Source organism: Paralichthys olivaceus, chromosome 9, assembly GCF_024713975.1.
Source record: "Paralichthys olivaceus isolate ysfri-2021 chromosome 9, ASM2471397v2, whole genome shotgun sequence".
Taxonomy (NCBI): Eukaryota; Metazoa; Chordata; class Actinopteri; order Pleuronectiformes; family Paralichthyidae; genus Paralichthys; species Paralichthys olivaceus.
Genome location: NC_091101.1, coordinates 22,661,522 through 22,679,812, shown reverse-complemented (window position 1 = coordinate 22,679,812; position 18,291 = coordinate 22,661,522). Strand labels below are relative to the sequence as shown.

The following is an 18,291-nucleotide window of genomic DNA, read 5'->3' as shown; positions in this document are numbered from 1 at the left end:
GACCTTTTAACGTCTGAAATTTTGACCTTTCAGTTGCAGACCCTGTAATTCCTTTAAATGCCAGCGCACAGAGCTGACACGTGTCACAGTTAAATCAGATTCAAGCCAGAGGTGTCTGAGGTGTCACCTTGGAACACAAATGTTGAGCCAAGAGAGCAGACATGAAAAAATCCAGTTTGTGATTTATGTCCTCTCCGAGTTTTCCATTTCAAATTGTGTCGTTTTAAATGAGATGCACTCAAGATTCACAAAAATCCAAAGACGGCTGATGAACGGTTCAGTCGGTGATTGCGGCTCAGAGGTGATTTTACATACAACATATATAGATGAGCTCAATCATTAAAACAATCACACTTCTAATAATAATAACGATAACATGAAGATATATTGAGATTTTTTGATGAATGCAGAATCTATTTTTGTTTCAGACTCCCATCTTTCATCAGCAGACTCCCCCCAGGTCGCCCTTGTCGTGGTGACAGAAGGTCGTGAGTCTGCAGGCCAACGCTGCACTTTGTGTTGTCACTTGACTAAAATAAAAAACTGAGATCAACCACCCACCCCCACAGTCTCACACATTCACCCCCCCTCACATTCTGAGAGGTGGTTTTCAAAGCCTCAAACACAACTGGAGAAAACTAAATATCTTCAACAATATAAAATATATTTGTAACATATTGTCTGTCTGTTTATGAGCAATATCACGCTAAAACTACTGAACAGATTACCACGAAATTTGGTGGACAGATGTGAAATGGATCAGGTTAGAACTCGTTCAAATTTGTTGCGGATACAAAACAGGGGGCGGATGCAGGACTGATATTTATGAGTGTGTGTAATTTGGTGCAGATGCAAATATAAATCTGGATCTATTGAATTTAAATGTTCATCAGAGGACTGTTGAGCCTTGGCAGAGATATTGAGTCTGAGTGTTATTCTAGTTTTCATTTTGAGTGCCCAAAATGTACTGTTACTACACTAACAGCCAGGAAATATAAATAACACATTAATGTTCAGTTCAAAACAAAATTAGACGCCTTTTGACTCGTTCCCTCGTTTTTTAAGTGAGTGTATCTCTGTATGATTCATAACACAAGCTTTGCATTTTAAAATCTATTTATTACAATATTTTCCAGAAATGTAGGAGACTTATAACAGATGTAGAAACTTCTAAAAGCTCCTTCATCATGTTTTGAGCCAAATGAATGGTTTCAGAGCCCAGTTTGGCCGGAAGGCTCCACTTTAAATGACCATCAGTCAAAATCTGAGCTCAAACTTCAGACACTAGCAACAATTTGGAACAGACAGGAAATATGTGTTGTGGGACCCATGAGTCTTTTCATCAGTGCCAAATGATTTAATTCCAAAACATCATCTTTAAGCTATATACAGGGAAATATAGTTCTCTGTGATGAATTTTGAGGATTGTAAAAGAACAAATGGTTCCATCATCGAAAGTTTATCAAGCCGTAAATTACACAACTCACTGTGGCTGAGCAGAAAAAAGCAGCAGAACTAAAACTTTCACTACAACACGTTCTCTAAAGGTTTAAGTAGAACTTTGATGTGATTAGAGAACTTATCCTGCGAGGCTGCAAGGCCACTTTACGACCATGTTGCATGTATCCTCTGTAAAATGACTTCTCACTTGATTTATAACGTCAGTAACGGCTGATGCTCACAAACCAACGGATGACGTCACAGTGGGTGGACATGATCAATATCACCTTTGCATAGATTTTTTCAAAAATGAAAATAATTTCCTGAACCTACTTCCCCTTCAGAATGTTATGGGTTCTTTCTTAACCTTGGGTCACTCTTCATCCCTCCACAAGTCATTCTTTTGAACGAATCTCAGGAGGTCTTTTTAGAAATTCAAAGACAAACAAACCCTAACGGAAACATGACCTCCTTTGGAGCGTCCTGCGGATCCTGAGCTCCGTCCTGACATGACCGCTCCGAGGTGGAGAGGCTCAAAAAGAAACGGGCCTCGATCAAACACTTCAACTTTATGTCTCTGTCTTTTAGTTTATTGAGGATTACGTAAGTGTCACGGTTTGAGGCCAATTTCTCACTTTGAAAATTGAAAACACTCATTTTCTGTTGTTTAGGAAATGGAGTGGAAAGTGAGAGCAGAGCCTCAGTGTGTGTGTGTGTGTGTGTGTGTGTGTGTGTGTGTGTGTGTGTGTGTGTGTGTGTGTGTGTATGTGTGTGTGCGTGTGTTTGTGTGTTTATCACAAACACTCGACGACACAGAAAGGACGCCTACTGCTCCGTCTGATTCATCCTGGTATGAAGCAGCTCTAACAAACCATTTGAACCAAATTAAAAACTAAACTCGTTATTGTATCGACTGTGAAAATGATCTAAGTTTATTGTAAGATCAAATCGGGTACATATTTCCTGAGGCGATTATCGTGTGGTGATAATCGCGTGATATTGAACGTATCACACTAACTAACTGCTCTTTGTTGAAAAGCTCCCGAGGTCACGCGGTGACTGATGAGGACGAGCTGATGATAATGATCTGCAGCTCTCGATAGTTTATCACAGATTACAACCTCAGGTGTCACAGGGGAGTCGCTGTGGACAACATCAACCATCAGTGATCAGATAATGGACTTCTGATGGCGTCTCCCAAAACTGCAGCACTCACACTTTCTGAGTCGATGCCGATCGATAAGAAGACATCAGATTTTTTTTTTTGAGGTCGCTCACACTTCATCCAATTCTTTTCTCTGCGACAGCAAATTAGGTGGATCAGAGATTATCTCGGCGCCAATAATTCCCACCGCGACGTGACGAATCCGAGCTAAATCCTCTTTACAGTGCGAGTGTGATAGGATCAAGCTCTCGCAGAAAAAAGGAAAAAAAAAACTGGTTTGAACACAGCTCTCGCTGCCAAGATGATACAATAAAGCATAAGACCCGTGTGAAATGGTTTTCAAATTAGCATTGAACAAACACACTGCCTGGCTGATGACAGTGCAATCAGGTTAGTCACAGCCTGGGATTACACCAGTGTGTCCTCCACACAAAGATCATTTCCCCCTGGACGTGTAGCACGGGACGAACCTTTGGACTGAATCAAACCGACACTGTGACATTTCAGAAACTAAGTCGCACACCCACTGGAGAACTCTGAGCGCTGTCCGAAATTTTGTACGTTATGTTGTGTATGAGGAATTTTCAATTTCATGTGTTTTGGGTTTTAGATTTTGTTTTCTAAATGGGATTTAACCATCACCTTCTCATCCCCCTCCATCTCCGCCTCTTTTACAGTTTCTGATTTAATATCCATTTCTATATTATAAGTTATAATCAACGTTCAGACTCACCTGTTCACAGATATTAGTGCTCTCTGCATTCTTTACTTAAACTTTCTTAAAACCAACCACCACCTTTCACCACGCTTCAAGAAAACCGGGTCAGTAGTTTTTGCACAATCCTGCTAACACACAAACAGGACTGAAGACATAATGTCCATGGCAGAGGTATTTAAATTGATTGCATTATTAATATAATAATTGTACAATTATCCATTTAAACCACAGAAAACAAACATAATATAAACTGACTGGCTTTAAATTGTGTTGTCTGCAGCCACATTTAGTTTTCATGTCTCTTAAGAGGAAAATCATTGATAAAACCAACACGTTTTAAGAAGCAGCCAAAAGGAAGAAAGATGCATTTGAGTAATGTGATTTTTACGGGATCACAGACTCGAATGTCTGACTGGTCTCTCTCCCCCATTTACATAAATGTTTGGCTGACAGATCAGACTCTTAAAACGTCCTCCTGCTCTCACATCACTGTAAATGTGCTGATCTGTTTCCATGAATGAGAAGTCAACAGAATATCACACCTCACTCTGCTGCAGGAGAAAGAAAGAAAGAAAAGCTGCTGCAGTAAATACCAACGTCTGTGGGAACGCAGGTCAGGGAAGCATGAAGCAGCAGATACATTCAAATAATCTGCACTTTTATTTGATATTTCACTAGATTTCTTACGATGTCTCCAGCTGTGGCTCACCAGGAAACGTCTCCTCCGATATTTTCCTCATAATGCTGAGTGTGGCGCTCGGACATGTGCAGGTACAGTGTGACAGCTTCGTCACTCCGGCAGCAATGAGCTGACAAAACTTCAGTGTCAGGAAAAGCTCAGGTGGAGCTAATAACAGTGACGAGGGCTCAGAACCATTAAGAATCCAGGACGTGGAGCTGGGAGCCCAACGCTGAGTCCTGGCTCTGTTACAGCTAAATGGAATGAAGCCAGAGTTCTGTGTTTGACAGGATGGAAACGTATGTAGTGAGGAAAGGTTAAAATAGATGCTTTAAATATTAATATCCTGCTGTCGATGCCAGAAACTAAAACAAGGTTTAATTATATGTGTAGAAAAGAAAGAGTGACGAGATGATTCTACGCAAAAAGAGCATTTAAATTTAGGTTTTTGTATTTCTGCTCCAAAATAAAAATAAACTAAAAGCAACAAACATGACGTCTTACAATGAAACTTTCTTCTCCCTTTACACTTTCAGTGTTTTTGCTCTCGAGACTTGACAAACTCCTCGAGCCAGAGGAAATTCTCCAACTGCCGTCACGAAGACTGTCGTCTGAAGAAGAACGACATCCCAGCATTCGTTGTTTCAGCAAACAACATCAGATCAGACAAGTGACGAAGCCCTCGAGTGTCCTTGACAGGAGCGTGACAGTAAGTGACGTTGTGAGAGTGACCACGTCCACTTAATGCAGAGGTCAGGGTCGGACGGACGGTCGACAAAACACTGCACCTTAAAACAGAAGAGTTTCCGACATGACTGATGATTCCCTGATTTCTCTGAGTGGCACTGGAACGATGAACCACAATATTTAACAAAATACATGAACTCAAATGACAAAGTACACTGAGTGGAATGAGGTGTGAGTCTCAAAAGAATCAAACCAACAAACTGTTTAGTTTAAAACAGATTGTGATAAAGATTTATAATGTTTTTATAACTGAACCTAGTCTGGTTTCTGTTTCCTCTGTCTGTCGGAGTAGTCAGAAGTACGATACTGTTTTCGTTCCTGTGTTGAATTGAGGATTGATTTCCAAACCTGGTGGGAAAACTATTTCAGAGGGTATTTTTCCTTTTGGAGCTGATTAGTCACAGGTCAGAGGTCAAAGGTCAGGGTCAACATCTCTGTGGAAAGAGCTAAAGAGACAATCTCACGCTCGAATTGATCAGAAACGTTTTCCCTTCATGTGATAACTCGTGATGAGGGGAAATAACGAAGAAGTCACAATGATGACAAGTCAGAAAATGCATTGTAATAATAATAATAATAGAAATGCTTTAACTTTTGAAGTGAAACCAATCTTTCAACATCATGTGGTGTAAATGGTGTCCTGATTCTAACAATATAAAAATGTAGCATCGGCTGCTTGGGGGATTACAGAGCCTGCAGGCGATGTGTTGCCACTACAGAGTTTTTTTATTATATAAAAGATTGAAATGATTTAAAAGGAGATTTATCTGATGCACAACATGAACCTGCAACACAAGCGCTCTCTTATTTTTAAGTGTCGAACGTGCTCTGAAACTCAGGTGTCATCCATGATACTTTCATTACTATTCCACCAGTGAACACACACTTCAATTGACTGGAATAGATCCACTGTGGATTGAAAGCGTTTCACAATCAATGGATGTAACAACATTGTCGAGAGCCTTCCGAGGCCTTTCCATCTGCTGTGGTTGATAACCTTCCCCCTGCGCGTCCTGTTCTCTGGGTTTTCATGATCAAAGTTCGGATTTGCTTTAATTATTTCAGATCAATGTTGGCCGTGGCTGCCGACGAGACCTGTGGCCAACGCTGACGCAGCAAATAAGAGGAGGAAAAAAAACAGCTGAGTCGTCCTGTGCCTGTTTCTAATGTGCACACGGTGTGGTGAAAGAAGAGCGGGGGAGAGGTGTGGGCAAATGCGAGGCACCAATCATTAGCCTTAAGTGTTGCTCATTATGTTACTAAAGCCTCTGAAGACCTGAATCCCTAATTGATCTCATCCTGGCATTTAGTAACACTCAGCAAAGCAAAGGGCCGCTCGCCTCTCTGGCACTAACTGATAGGCTGCCTCCGCTCACAGAGCAAACACTCATCACCACAAATGAAGGCCTGATACTCGGATGGCTGAGCCGCATCACACACTCCACTGCTCCAGAACCAACAGCCAAAACAGTCACATTTCAACATTCAGAGGGCAAAAAGTCAAAGTCACGAATTTCTGTCCGTTCAGAGAAGAGATGACCGTCAGTCAGATCGACGGTGCAGATTATCTGGTAAACTCCGCCTGTGAGCGTGGCTGCTGCTGCAGTGAGTCGTGTTTTCTTCTCCTGTTACATTTTCAACCTGCTGCAAATTCAGATCCTTGTTAAAAATCTGCTTCCTCGCCTGGACTGCTCCGGACAAAGATTCACACAGGCTCCAAAGGATCAGCTCCAGTAAAACCTCACCATTCACGGCCAGAATGACCGCGACAAGAAAGGAGCTGTTCCTCTCATTGCTGTGCAGTTTTCCAGGCAAATACTACCTGACTGTGTGGTTTGCTTTGTGCATATCTGGTAATACTGATGTTTAACCTATGTATTACTTTTACTGATGTGTATTTTTATCAGCCCCTTTATCGTATCTCACGGAAAGAACAGGAAAAAAAAGAGATGTCGAAAAACAAGCTTAACATATTCCGCTGTGATCACGTTCAGTAACTGGGAACAAACACAGCCGAGCACTCAGCAGAGGTTGTCGATATGAAACCTGCTCATTGTAAACAGCTTCTGTGAAACATCAGACAAACAGAATGTACACATCGGTCTTGTGTTTCTGTCCGACTCCACTTTCATTACAGAAATGCACCGTAGCTCCAACATTTCCAGGAACTCACCTTCACTGTAGCAGAGTTACGGAGCCGAGGGGCCATTGATAATACACTCTGATATTTATGGTGCAAATCTGTCTCTGTCTGCTAATCAATAATGTATTATCATACATCAAGTTTTGGAAATGAACCTGCCCAGAAGTTAATTAGTGTTGGGGATGGTAGCGAACTCCACCAGAGCACTCGGTTGTTTTTCATTTGACGACCTGAGAAATTGACGACAGGAAAAGAAATGTAGATGTGTTGTGATTTGTTATGATGGGATATGTGAGTGATAAATATCGTCCGTGCACCTGCAGAACAAATGAAACAGCCCGAGGGCAGCTTCATAAATAACAACGCAGTCGCTTTAATTTGGCTGAAGCAGGAGAGTATGGTAACTGACAGCGGATGATTTCTGAGAGGAGCGGCTGGCAGGGGCGTGTGCTGCGCTCACCACATTTCTGTAGTGTCCTTGAGCAAGACAATAAATCCCAGACCGCTGCAGAGATTCTGACCCTGGTCTCTGACCCTGGTCTCTGACCTGTGACCTCTGACTGTTCATGTTCAGAGCAGCAAGAAAAACAAACGACCGCATCGTCTCTCAGGATCATTACAATCTGAATTAGTGGCAACAATCAGATAATTCTATTTGTTCACCCGTGAAACTGAAATCACATGTTTAAATGCTAGATGTGCTGCAATGCATTCTGGTCTATTGAGGCCGCTGACTGTCGTGACACAGCTTTTGTCATATTTATATGATGCAGTCAAGTGTGTGTTTAATAACATTAATAAACGCTGAATTAAATCTGACAGAATAATTACTGTGACATGTCAAAGATTTGAGGTATAAGTAATATTATTTCTAGTATTGTAGCTTCGTAGTATTGTAAAGTCTCAAATCAAAGTACATGTCTTCTCTACATGAAGAAGCAGATACAGGCAGAACATGCAAACTCTGCACAGGAAGACCCCGTCCGGACTCGGACTCGAAACACTGCACCACCACATCGACCTATTCGTTAACAAATTGCTAATTATTCAATTAAAAATACAGACGAATAAAATAAAATGGAACCTGAACATTTGTCTTTCAAATATGACAAACTTGAAGCCAAGTTCCATTCCCTGCAGAAGCTTCATATAAAACTCCTTCACTTCTGAGTCTCCAGTTTTACAGTAACTTCAATATGAGCAGCAGGAATTCAATTTCCCCAGTGAGCAACAACAGCAGAGGAAAAACTATGCGTTATTTGCAAGTTTTGACCTTCACACGAACAACCAGACAACAGAAGCTCCTTCCTCTTCCTGTGTTCTTAGTTCCAGCTTCCAATCAGCTTGTAGGAAACAGAGCGAAGCTGCAACATGACTGTAAATACACATGACAGCCAACGCTGAGTCACAAAATGGGCGCAGCTAATGAATGCCACAACTGGAAATGTTACACTGAATGAAATATCAGTCAAGGTGATGTGACATTCCAGTAAGTCACGGTGTCACAGCATTTCATCTCACCGTTACGAGGAGGCTAACCTTTCGTTTAATGAACAAACCGCCGGGACCTTCAGTCTTTTAAAGTCAGTCTGTATTTCTGTCCTGTCAGTTCAGGAGAAGAACTTTTATTCAACAATGACTAATAATAACTCCGAGTCTTCCCTGTCATCACGACTCAACAGCTCCTGACATCCAGGCCTTTTCCACTTAAGCTAATTTAAGAAAAAGTTGACGAGACCTTCTTTAAATCTTAGCATTTCAACATCGGTTTAATTCATACACAGGTGGAGTCGGGTTGAATTTACACTGTGATGCGATGGAGGTGTGTGTGTGTGTGTGTGTGTGTGTGTGTGTGTGTCCTGAACGTGCGCAGCTTCTTGTTCAAGGCCAGCTCAAGGTTAACTTCCAGGAGCAGATATAGGTGAGAAGCTTCAGGCACAAACCGACTGTTCGTGCTGGAAATATAAATTATAGATTATATTGTCCCTTTATATTCTGCATATATTTTCCCCGTGAACAGCTACTTGACGGTGTTGGGCATAAAGATCTGTGAGAGCAGCGAGCGTAAGTCAGCAAAGAGGTGAATTGTTTAGATGACATGTTTGTATGGACCGCTCGCTTTTTCCACTTGAGAGACTTAAGTGCTTTATTGAATATAGAAATCCATAGAGGAAAAGGTCACTGTCTGCACATTTCGTTTGGCATGAAGATGAATACTTTGCATAACCGTGGGCCGTCGCATGCTTATATGCATCGTAACGATCTGTTCAAGCACCCGGAAACGAGAGAGGCGATCAATCCGAGTTATCACAGTTCGGTGGATGTGAAATGAGCAGAGCACCTGTTAAAAAGAGGAAAGGAGCGATTGTCTCTCTGGAGAAGCCGAGCTCCTGAAAAACCTGTGGATACTTTATTTGTTGCGGTTGCACTGCGACAAACCCGAGTCTTAAAACCACACGGAGCCTCGCTGCAAATCACCTCCAGCGCCTGATTTTCTCTCTCACAGAGACAAAGCAGTAAAGCGTCTATTTTTTCACCCTCCTGAACAACGGTGACATAAATCCTGTCCGTAATTGTGTCCAAATCAGTGAATTTAAATTTCCCCAGAGAGGAATTTGCGTTAAACTGTACACATGCTCCAGATTCAGCATAAAGCTCTCACACATTCAGTGCAAACACACACACAGGCACGTCTAGTGATATCCACACACGCGTATATGAAACTGCAGCGTTCCCAAAAGCTTCTCACCTCAGAAATTCTGCTGTTCCAACAACAACGAAACCTCCTGCGTGGTCGAAACGCACTGAGGCAGAGCTGTCGATGGCTGTTCAAAGGCCTGTCAATCATTCTGACTGACTGATTGGTATTCGCCGATGGTCATGGTTTGTGCGTTGGCATTCTCTAAATGCAACGCTGACCGCTTTGATTAATCATTGCTGTCTGAGCGGTCGATAGAAATGCACGAGGCCTGAGGAGCATGTCGTCGTGTTCACCTCCAGTCTGCTCTTATTCAGATATGGTCTGAGAAATAGTGAAGTATTTTTATATACACCGACGTCACCCGAGTTGACTACACACCAGCGGGAGCTGATTGTATCATCAATCATATAACTGATTTACTTTTTGCCTAATCAGCTTGTTAGCCTGCTAGCTGCAGTAGCTTATCCACACTGAGCACAGCTGCATCCATGTGACTTCCCTCTGCAGCCATTCACTAAAGGATTTTAAAAGGAGATTCACTTGCAACACAGGAAATGATCCCAACACCCTGCGTGGTCTTTAAAACATATTCACACATATAAAGGTGATGAACGTTTCCTGCAGATCTCAATCTGGATTCTCTCCTCTCCTCTCCTGCCTCTCGGTGAATAATAGCAGCGTGGAGACACAGCGAGAGGGTGGAGAGAGATATGTGGGAGCATTAAATGTGTATTCATCAGGTCTGGCCCTGGCCATTGACAGGCTAATCAATGTTTAGTAATAAGGCTGAATGTGGAATGAGATGTGGGGGGTCCGGGTCGGGACGGGGGGGAAAGAGATATCAATTAAGGAGGGAACTGCAGCGTCCAGGCCAGAGGAGCTGAGCCGGCAATATCCCCAATCTGGTTCATTAACTAAACAGTGTGTGCTGAATGTAAAACTCCTGCAGCCACCCACCCTGAAAAAAACCCCAACAACCAGCGCCCATCCCAACTGTAAACGGACGCCATGTTTAATGGAAGTGAACGAATCACTGCAGCAGGTTAAAAAAAAAACGCTTCTGTTCTTTCACATAATGAAACAGAGGCCGAGCGGGGAAATAACATCCAAGTGTGATTAAATAAAGCTGAAAGCTGCCTGCAGGTCTGAAATGTGACGCAGGATCCAAACACATTCTCAAATTATGTTGTGAGTCATTTGCATACGATATGCATTCAGTGTCAATTGAGAAAAACAGTGGGAGCAGGGGATAAAGTCCCAGTTTGCAGTTTGTTCCCATAGAAAAATAAGCGGATACAATTGATATTTACCTTCAACAAGATGGTGATGTTTGTTTATTTGTCAGCAGGATAACGCTGAAAAGTAGAGAACTGATTTACACCAAAGGTGGTGGAGGGATGAGGCCCAGAGAGGAGGCCAGTACACTCTGGTCCAGTAAAAGGGACAGATTGTTTTCATCCATTTTTCAGGAAATAATCTTTTATCATTTTAAAAATCGAAGACAGAGTTTTGGTGCAGATTCTGGTGATAATGGGTTAAAATGATGCAGAGTTTTTCTTGTTTCTGTGCTTTGAGTCAGTGTTTTAAGGAAATGTTTCTTCAATAAAGGTCAAACTTCTGTGAATCAGTCACAGTGTAAATATAGAAGTGAGTTAAAGTGTTGACTTATCATGTGAAAGAGTAAATCACTTGTTGGCTGAACCTTCTAACATCTCTTGCTAATATGTATGATCCCAGGAGACTAATTCAAAGCCCGTGAAGGTCGGTGACACTTTTCTCCCGTTTGTTAACTGTATTTCACCTCGTTAAGGAAACATCAGTCGTTTCAGTGTCCTGAAGCCAGAAACGTCCAGAATCAACTTGTCCCTCTGCTGCGTGTCATCCATCTTTACAAACACAGTCGTCTAATGATGCACAAATGTCAAAACCACCTCCTGTTTCTCGACTAATCATCTTTGTTTAATCTCATTTTGATGTGAGTGTTTTAACTGTAACGTGTTGTTCAACTGTCTAAAACCATTCGACTCACTGCTCTTTGTTTACATGAAATTCACATCAGTTTAAACCAACAACAACCAAACACAAGCTGACAACAACAAAACACATTATTTGGGATCCTCCTCCTTCAGCGTCCAGTTACAAACACACACACATTAACTTATTTCCTGCTCACTGAGGCAACATCAACACGAGCATTTGGTTGCTATGTGGTTTGCACGCAGGATATTTAAGAGAATGAAAAGGCAACTTAGGAGGCAGCAGTGAGGAATGAATGTTGCTTCCAGCAGAGAAAGAAACTGGGCCCAGTTGTTCAGAAGTAATCTGATCGGATTGGTTCAAATCTTAAAAATGGCTTCTTTAAACAATAAAAAGGTTTAGAGATGAGATTACATCTTAGAAACCAGGCTTGTGTGTGATCGGGATCAAACCTGGATGTTGTTTGATACCTTTTCAGGATTGTGATACTCGTCCCAGCAGAGTTGTGGATTCTAGAAATATAATGTAATGAAACTTCAAGTGTGATGTTGATGTGACACATTTCACATCTTGTTTTGCAGTTAGTGGACGTGCACATGCTCAGGTGTGTTTGCTGCAAAATAAGGTTGGAAAAAAACCTCAGATTAATCAAAAACTCTTCGAAATAACCCCGTGTTGGTTATTCTGTGTGTTCTTTACAAAGCCAATAATCCACATTGCATTATGTTCTTCCATTTTAGAGCAAGTGTAATCCAGATGTGGTAATCTTGAAAGGTTTGTATCTGGATCAGGGTGATGAAAACCCAGCACAAAAGTCAAAATCACCAAATTCTGGAAAGCAAGACATAGGATTTCTAAAATCCACATTATTCTGATCAAGATTAAACCTTTTCAGCAGCAGGGCCCTGGAGAATAAAATCAACTCTTGAACATTAAGAATACAAAAATATCTGTCAAGAGTAAAAACTAAGGTTGGTTCTGAAAGTAAGAAAATGTTCGACTCATCTGTTCTTTTTGTTCTCTTTGGATTTAGCTCAACGTTCGATCAGTGCAGCAGCTGCAGCAGCAGCAGGAATTGCTGTTAATGGATTAATGGATCTTTGTAATGAAAGAAGAAATTACAGCCTGGATTCTCACAACAGCTGATTGTCTTATTGATCGAGGGAAGCAAATAACTTTACTTTTTCAGTCAAGAAAAATTCAGATGATTGAAATTGTTCACATTTCTATTGATTTGGGATACAAAAATAAATCACCCATCGACTCTGTGCAAACTGACGGATATGACACAAGCTTCAGTGTCAGAGTGCATTTATAATAAATAAGAAGTCATCATAACTAAGCTCGATCTAAAGGCCACAACCTGCAAATCAACTTTTCTCTTCACTCGCCTGTTGCCAGTCAGCACAAGGAGGCCATGACCGCAGCCTGACCACTAGTAGTCGCTGTTTGCTCCAACAAACAAACACACACACACACACACACACACACACACACACACACACACACACTGGATTCAATGCCACTCAATCCAACTCACTAGCCCGTGCAGGCAGACGTGCACGTGAGCAATAAGACACTCAGCCCACATCAACTTTGACAGGATTTCACCTCCACCCCTCCTCCACCCCCCCACTTCATCATCAGGAAAACAGCTGTAATTTTTCTCAAACGGCTGCAAAAGCAATAAAAATGCAAATTCCAAATGTCATGCACAACAGTTTTTCTCCTCCACTCATGAGGTCCATGTCATGCCTCTGCGATGCTTACCTGAAAAACACTATCGTTTCCCACAAATAGATCCCCAGCACGTTTAGTCGGCACATTTTTGCCAGTCTCATTTTGTTTGGAGAGGGGGGTGACAAGGTGGGAGGGGGGGGGAGGGGGGGGGGGAGGTGGGGAGGGGGTCACACTCTTGAGAGGGGGATGATTCCTCTCCAGAGAAGAAGAAAGAGAGAAAGAAAGAGAGAGAAATCCCTTTAGTGGTGGAAGAGGGGGAGGAAGAGGAGGAGAGGGGAGGGGGGTTTGTGGTTATGGTTTAGGACCTCCAAGGTGATCCGCAAATGTTCCGCTTCCTATGTGTGTGTGTGTGTGTGTTTCAGATCCCGGAGTGGCCGGTCCTGAGCCGCGGGGAGCTCATGGCCTCAGCGGCCATGGAATCACGCGTGTGTCCGAACCTCCGGAGCCAGAAACAAAATCCACAAAATCCAGCCGGGATGGAGCTCAGGACCTCGGACAGCGGCAGGCGGAGACACCGGCGGGGCCGCGGGGAGGACGCGCGTCCTGGTTCTGTCTCACCGGGGGTTGGGGGGGGGGGGGGGACACACACACAGACGGGGGAGGTGGAGGAGGACCAGGAGGGGTTGGGGGGGGGGGGAGGGGGGGGGGGAGGTGAAGAAGACACTCAATTACACCCAATTACTGTGAAGTCCAGTCTGTGCCATCCACAGCGGTGACGGGGGGAAATCAGACATAATCCTTAAACGCAGAGAAAACGAATCACGCACAGTTTTGGTTTTTGCGTCTCACTGCCTCCGGAGCACTGGCACACAACTGTGCACGTGTTATAATCCCCAATTCCACGCACGGAGCGGACCTACGCAGGAGTGATCTGTTCTCAGATGCGCAGCTTCTCTCTCACATGCATCCCGGTGCCGCGCTGGATCCGTGCGTATCGGCTGCTGCGGGACTCCCGGCGCTCAGAGAGAGATGTCTGCAGGTGGAACAAGTCTTTCTCCTCTCCTTCCGCTCCCTCTCCTTCTTCTTTACCTCCTCCTGCTGCTCCTTCTGCTTCCTCTCGCACTTGTCTCCCAGGGGCGCGCAGTAGTAGTAGTAGTAGTAGTTGCACTTGGCGCTGCAGCAGCGAGGCTCAGCTACTCCCATTGTCTGGTGCTGCTCAAGTTGGAGACGCTCCGGCGGCCGCTGCTGCGCTCCGCATCCGCTCCCATCCGGGCACCGCGTCCGTTACGAAGAAAGGAATAAATCAAACCCCCCCAGCAGAGGTGCGAGTGTTACAACACGGAGCAGAGCTGCGCGTATGACCGAGGCAGAGCCTGTTCCATGGCAAAGAGAAGCGGCGACAATGGCCCCTGTCCGGCGCGCTCACACACACACACACACACGCGGACTCACACACGGTGGCACAGACAGCAGATCCAGGCTCCGTGCGCTCACACTCTGTATTTTCTTGCTGCAGTCATTTAGCAAACTCCAAAAAACGCACCTCGCAGCGCACGCACACGCCCACAGGAGCCTGCCATTGGCCCGTGTAGCTCTGAGGGCCGTCGCTGATTGGTCGGTGGAGGTGTCACTACCCGGACACGAGCTCTGCCCCTTACGCACACATTCCTCAACACTGTCAGTGCGATGAGAAGTTATGAGTTTTATTATAAACAAACACACAGAAAACTCAAAGTTTTCATCTCAGAACAAGTTTGAAAATCACAACAGATGATAATGATAACATGTCAAAGTCCAATGATTAGTGGCTAAAATTATTTTAACATAAGAAAAGTGTCATAAGTTGTTTCAGACAGTTTTCAGATAATAAATCATTTGATATTTTCATTTCATTCATGATCTGATAGAATCATAATTGAACTTGAAGTTTAATTAAAAAAAATGGAACACACAGTACTCAGAGTACATGAGTATAAAATTAATTAATATGTCCTAACTGATCGTTATGGTCTGTGACATAAAATACCCGAGAATCTAGTATCCACTAAAAACAGAAGTTTATCCTGTTTATCTATGAACCTTAAGTGGACGTTTCAACATTACACTGAACACAAACAGTGGATGTGTCGTACTGACACCATAGAATGTTTGTGTATAAAGATGGACGACATTACAGTTCCTCAAAGTGAAGCCAAACTGTCTCCTTGACCCCCTGGTGGCTGTCCGCGGTATATAGGTCATAAACCCTCCATGTTAGCAGATGGGACTAAAAAGTCAAAGTACAATATTTTGGACAAATGTTCAATGTGATAAACATTTGTTTCATCATACAAATTTGCATTTGTCAGATCTTAATATTAATTAATTTCTTAAAGTTAAACCTTAATACTTAGTATATCTAAAAAATACATACTATGAAATGTCATTTAAAATATTTTCTTATGTTCAATTCTGTAAAAATATCCGTTATAGTGGAGGAATTCAATTTCTTCCTTGGTGACAATAACACGAGCAGAGGAGCGACATACACTGACTTACCATCGGGACAGTTTTCTTTTTATAATTCAGTGGAACGAGGGGAGTGAAAAGTGGAACGTAAAAGAAGCATGATGAATATTTAAACCATTACATCGCCATTATGGCTCTTTATGTAAATGTGGAGAAAAGTGCTGTGGTGTTTATTTATAGTCGCAGCGGGCTGTAATTGGCTTCAGTTGTTGTTTGGAGTGGGTCGACCCACCCAGCTGACCCAGCACTGCAGGAGGTGGTGCACATGGAGGAGGTGGGACGGCAAGAGGAGGAGCAGCTCCAACAGAAAAAAACAGCTGCAGACTTTAAAACCCAGGGAGGAAAACATTTCAATGTACAAAGTGAATGAGAAAAACAACAGTCGTTTTATGTCTGAGCCCTCAGACTGTGTGAAAACCTCCAATTAGATTGAAATTGATGTTTGAAACTGTTGCTGGGAATCAATGGCAGCTAAGACACAACAGAGTTTGATTGCAATAAAGTAAAATCTGGTTTAATACGACTTACAGGTTTGAGCTTCGTTGCATCATAAAATCAAAACGATTTTCTTTCCTTCGTCCACAGATGCAACCACTCTCATTTATTCATCAGGTTTTCATTTCAGATAAAAGTTGTCACTTGATATAATCAGACTTCTCAGACCTCAGTAACCACACTGACTCACTGCTGAGGAACTTTGCTCTAACTTCTCTGCGTGGATGACTTGTATTGATTTGTTGGTTGTGTCCCTCAGAGTGTGAACACACAACAGCTTCCGTCTGTCATTGTTAGTAACTTGACACTGTGTTGATCTCTGTGAAAGTGTTTTCCTTCCCTCGTACAATTGTACTATATCTGTTTGTTCATGGATTCAATTGTATTTTTACATCCAGTGTGTGTATTTCCTGTAGTATTATCATGTACTTTTTATCACGAATCATCCAATTGACTGGGTTTGTATCTGGAAGATGACGACGTCCAGCAGCAGGTTTGCAGGACAGACAAATAGACTCCAGTGTCCTAATGAAAACAGCGTCTCGGTGACATTAGTCTACTGCTAAAGGTCGTGTCCACTCCGACAGTCTTCTGAGGAAGACTCCAGCAAACGTCTGAACCTGAGCATGTTTCATATCAGAGCAGACAATCAGTGGCAGAGTCACAGTCACAGGACGAGTGGACGATGTCTGAAATGAGACACGGAGAAAAGATCAATCTACAGTAAGAAGACGACACAACAGGAAACAGGTCTCTCGCTGTTCGTCTACAGGAAATCAGTGTGAGAATTTACTTCATCTCCAGCCTGAGCCTGTTTCAGTGTCCTGCTACAGGAGACATCTCCAGAAATGAGGTCCAGGGCTTGTAGCTGTTAACCTGATGTACATCTGTCCCCGACAATGTGAAGCTGCTGAGTGTCCTGAGCTCATGCTTTCTCCTTGATACTCACCAGGTTTCACCACACACACACACACACACACACACACACACACTTTCAACCTCAACCCTGCCACTGGCAATCACATTAAGAGGCAGATACCTTCATATTCTCACAGGACCACATTTAGCAATCTGCCTAATTTAGCCGGACTGATACATTGGACCAGAGCACTCTCAGTCTACCTCTCTCCACCCTCTCTCTCTCTCCCTCTCCATCACCAAATCTCCTCCTCCCCGTCTTTATCTTTTTATTCCCACGTCCTGCTGTCCTTGAGATGGTCGGCTGGCTGCCTCGCGGTCGGTTTAAATGTCAGACATCCAGAATGACCTGCAGCTATACCTGCATTCTGCTGCCAAAAAGAAAGAATGAAATATCGTTTCGTTCATTTGATTTTTGGTTTCAAATAAAAAATTAAACTCCCTGAACGTACAGGGACCATTCAGCCAATAACCCGTGGCAAAACTCACGTGGAGCGTTGTTTTCAACCTCTCCCGAAAGTTGGCTTGAAATTCAATGCTAGTTTTTGTTATGGTGTTGATAGACTCAGTAAAAATGGAGACAGGTTAATTTAAATTCTGAGGAATCTGCCAAAGCTGTCACCGAGCAGCAGGAACCTCACACCGTGCAAATACAAGATGCTGTGATGCAGCACTCGAGCTGCAGGTATTATACATTTTATATCTTTTATTTGCACTGTTTTGGAACTTTCCACTCTAGAAATCCATCTTCCAACATAAAATCAAATCTATAACTACATCTGTTTGTGTGTTTCATGTTCACATAGCTTGATTTTACATGTCAGTTCTACCTTGGTGTTATTGTGCTGGAAAAAGAAACCAGACAGTGGCATGAAATGTGGCACTGCTGCTTTTTTGTATAGTTTTGTTTACATGTACACACAGGTCCTGAGAAAGGCAGCCCTGAGGGTTTCAATATAAAACATATAAACAAGTCTAACAATGTGTTTTATAAGAAAAAACAAGAATCTACAAACTGGTGAGATCAAAAATGATTTAAACTGGTTTAATGCTGAAAAACGCTTGAGTTGAATTATTCATTTGTTTATTCATCAAATATTGTAAAGTGCCTTTGGGTGTT

General features: G+C 42.8%; 1 protein-coding gene across 6 annotated transcripts in view; it reads right to left on the bottom strand.

Annotated features, from left to right (window-relative positions):
- Positions 1–14,816, bottom strand: part of glra1 (glycine receptor, alpha 1) — an 85,673-nt gene extending 70,857 nt beyond the window's left edge. For 2 of the 6 annotated variants that reach the window (XM_069531538.1, XM_069531539.1), the window contains exon 1: positions 13,341–14,810. In XM_069531538.1, coding sequence (XP_069387639.1) covers positions 13,341–13,411 — 71 coding nt within the window. In that variant the 5' untranslated portion in view covers positions 13,412–14,810. Of the gene's footprint in view, positions 1–13,340 lie in introns of all 6 variants that reach the window. The other 4 variants (XM_069531536.1, XM_069531537.1, XM_069531540.1 and 1 more) reach the window with 4 other exon arrangements.
- Positions 14,817–18,291: the final 3,475 nt, after the last annotated feature.